Raw genomic sequence first — 3741 nt, 5'->3', positions numbered from 1 at the left:
TTTTACCAAAAATAAACAATGAAACTTTTCGAGTATTACGACCGAGACCTATCACGACGGAGTGCTTTGCATGTCACGTACAGTCCGCTGTACGGTGGACGGTGCTGTGCACCGTAGCATATAATACCCACTCTAATAAAACTGCCGATTTTTTCGATAATATCGAGTTTTACTATCTGGAGAGCCCCCAACATCCACCAATCAAGCAACACGATCCAACGATTAACACAACTGAATCTACAATGTTGGTGCATATTGATTGGGTTTGAATGGCTACGGTGTTCTCTGAAGTTTCAGCGTTACAATACAGCATGTAATATTCGCACTTCAGTAAGTCAAACTTTAACACAACCATTATTAACGCAAGCCAGTGTTACAGACTAAATTTTCTCTGGCTTATTGATATTGTTTTTGTAATTTCGGAATCTGTACAAAGGTCAATGAACGAGACGGCTGAACTTTCCCAAGTCTGTGTAAGGGTTAATGATCATTACGAATTTTCCTTCATCTTGGTTAAAACTCCGTTGTCAGGGACATTCAATGTATTTGCGTCATTGATACCTAAGTATCAAGGATACAGGTAGAAACTTGTACTAGTGACATCTATTGTCAAGGCAGTAGAGTGAATTCGTATCATCAATACCTAAATTCCAGACAGAACCCTGGGACGATTACATAAGGGAAATGTTGTATAACGATGATGTCACTTATGCAGATTATGTAAAATTTTATATGATCAATGTCCTATCAGAGAAAGTTTAGTAATGTATTTCTTGAAGGGAAGAATATTTTAATTATTTGAACCAATCAAGAAATACTAGTCGATTAGCGATTGGAGGTTTAACTAATTTAATCTAATTAGGATGCTACAATTTCTTTTAAAAAAAAGGGATAATCACCCACTATCTTCAGTCGGAGATAGCTGGGCATCTGATGTGTAAACTTTACACTTCAGTAATAAACCACCATCATTGATATCCAACAACTCTGTGAGTCTCTACTCTGTCAAAGATCTCGAAGTACCTCTCAGCAGTGAGTTCACTCCCCAGACCGGGGAGGTAAGACTATAACACCAGCAACGAAAATATATGGCCAGATCCGTTTAAATAGCTTTCATATTATTATTCGCAGTGCAACCAACAATACCGTGTGCATTCATCCCTGACTCGCTCACAAAGTGTCTTTCTTAAATAAATATAGTACATTCGACATAGGAGACATCTACGTACGAGACCACATTCACAATGCTGACACATCTACGCTGTTAAACAAACGCTCAGAGTTGGTTTCAAAATGTCGCCACCAAAACAAATACTATTTATCAAATTTTAACACCGCCTACAAATAGAACGGTACGTCCCAATCATACATATATAAGAGTGTCATATAATCATTCCGCTATTTGTTAGAGAGTCAAATTGTGAATCAAATTTTCACTGTGCCCGAACTACTTATTTCAGCCTTGGGATGTCCCGGTGAACAATACAGCAAACCGCGAGCAGGCTCCGGCAGATTTGCTTTTAGAATTTCAAAAGGTCTTAAATAGATCATACCGACCTATCATTGAAAGGTGCTTCATTAGACCAATGGAATGTCCTATTTAAGAGAAATTCTAATTGTTGATCGTGGGGTTTAAAGAATTCGCGCAGTTTTAATAGTACCGTTTTGTTGACCTGTGGATGGTGGCGCCCTTTGCCTTTCGGTAGACATTTCCTCATTGGTAGTCCTAAACAAAAATCCCTTCCCAGTATCGAAGTAAAAGTGATCTTTAGTGAAATATGGTGAAAGATTCAGAAAGTTCTCGATTTTCTTTAGCTCCATGTACGGATCTCTTTTTATATCCTCTCCATCGATAACAAGAATTTGTCGAAGTGGGAAATACTCAAGCCATCGGCGAATGTGTTTGACATATAATCCGACGTCAGTAAGAGCCGTGTTAATATTGACGGTACCATCCGGTTTGATAACGCTGTCTTCAAAAGTTCGCTTTAAACTGTACAAAGGCGACAAACGAGCTATAAGTCTTGTACTATCAGATGATTTCAGTGCTTTCGAGACTTGGACGAAATCCGATATCGCTCGATTTACAGGGTCACACACAACCATGATAATCTTGACATCGGGCGAAATATCTTCAAATATCCGTCTCGGAGCGTCCGCTGACACGAAATACCTCGGCGTCTTCTCTGTCGATATCTGGTCCTGTGTGGTGTATGGCATCTTTTCCAGATACCATTTAATAGTATGGTTATTACGTTTGTCGAAATAGTGAACTTCAACATCATCACTGAACATCACCTGTGGATGACTGTTCATGAAAAATCTCAGGGCACTAGTACCACATTTCTTAACACCAACGGTCAGGACTCTAGGTAGCCGCTTTTTGCAGCCCAATTTCTCGAGTTCAGTCGATGAACGCCGCACAAGGAGTGTCTTATTTTCCCCATTTCGTGTAGTGTCCACTATTGTGAGGTAACACGTATTGGTGGTGTTTGCACCAGCTATCATCTGTTTCTTCGTCATGTCTGAATCGTTATCTCGGTCTGTGAACAGTGGCGCATTCGAACTGTCCACCTGCTGTTCGTCCCTGTTTGTTGACTCAGTCATGACATCTTCACCATGTATTCCATATGAAGGGTACGAGTTGACTCGAACACTATCCCTGAATACCGCTGCGTTTTCGCCATGTATAAGTTGAAAGTGTGTTGCAAGTTGTGAGCTGAAGATGTATACACACACACAACACACAACGAAGGCAATGAAACGTACTGCCGAGGAATGGACGACTCTCGAAGATATGGCCATGCCGACTTCAGCAATTTCCTTGCCAGCTTTTTCGTTTAATACTGACGGATAGTGTGTTAACAAGAGCTTTTGAGAACCCAAAGGCCAAGTAGTAATCTGAAATGCACTGTATATTCATATATGCATATTATATAACACATACATACATTGAAGTTCTCAGATCACACAATACACAACATGTTCGTTCCGTGTCGCGACTCGGCAGAACCCCTCGATAATGGATAATGAGAGAATAGATGCATGTCCCACTGGTCGAAGTGTATTGTTCTTTAGAAGGCGAACGGCATCTTTTGTGACGCGTTTATGCTGCTATGAAAGTAGTTACAGCAAAAAACAGGATGGTTGGACAGTCTCATATACATTACGTTTACGTTTTTGAATGTCCCACACAAGTTCTGTTGATAACATTGTAGATAAGAAGAACCGACTCATTTGAGTAAAATACACTCCACTCCACTGTTTATCCTTGTATGTCTATAACAACAGATTGGCTTCAGTAAGTATACATTGTTTTATGGTTTGTTTAGCCATAGTGCTGTACTAATTAACTTCAGTCTCTACTATCAACACACTCAGTAATTTAGCAATTCCCTTGTGTGTTCAGTCCAGACACTCAAATGAGTCGGTTCTTTTTATCTACAATGTTATCTACAAAACTTGTGTGCCACGTACAAAAAAGTAAACGTAATGTATATGAGACTGTTCAACCATCCTGTTTTTTGCTGTTTTTTGTAAACCTCCAATGTATGAAAAGGTTGCTGGTCCGTACTACACATGGACGACTCTCGAAGATATGGCCATTCCGACTTCAGCAGTTTCCTTGCCAGCTTTTTCGTTTATAGTGACGGATTGTGTGTTAACAAGAGCTTTTGAGAATCCAAAGGCCAAGTAGTAATCTGAAATGCACTGTATATTCATATATGCATATTATATTGT

General features: G+C 39.7%; 1 protein-coding gene across 1 annotated transcript; it reads right to left on the bottom strand.

The window, feature by feature from the left end:
• Positions 1–1632: 1632 nt before the first annotated feature.
• LOC139152213 (heparan sulfate glucosamine 3-O-sulfotransferase 2-like) lies at positions 1633–2607 on the bottom strand. The gene has a single exon (XM_070725354.1). It carries the CDS (start codon positions 2605–2607, stop codon positions 1633–1635), a length of 975 nt encoding a protein of 324 aa, XP_070581455.1.
• Between the last annotated feature and the right edge of the window lie 1134 nt (positions 2608–3741).

Source organism: Ptychodera flava, chromosome 15, assembly GCF_041260155.1.
Source record: "Ptychodera flava strain L36383 chromosome 15, AS_Pfla_20210202, whole genome shotgun sequence".
NCBI classification, from domain to species: domain Eukaryota; kingdom Metazoa; phylum Hemichordata; class Enteropneusta; family Ptychoderidae; genus Ptychodera; species Ptychodera flava.
This window is presented reverse-complemented; position numbering and strand designations above follow the sequence as displayed.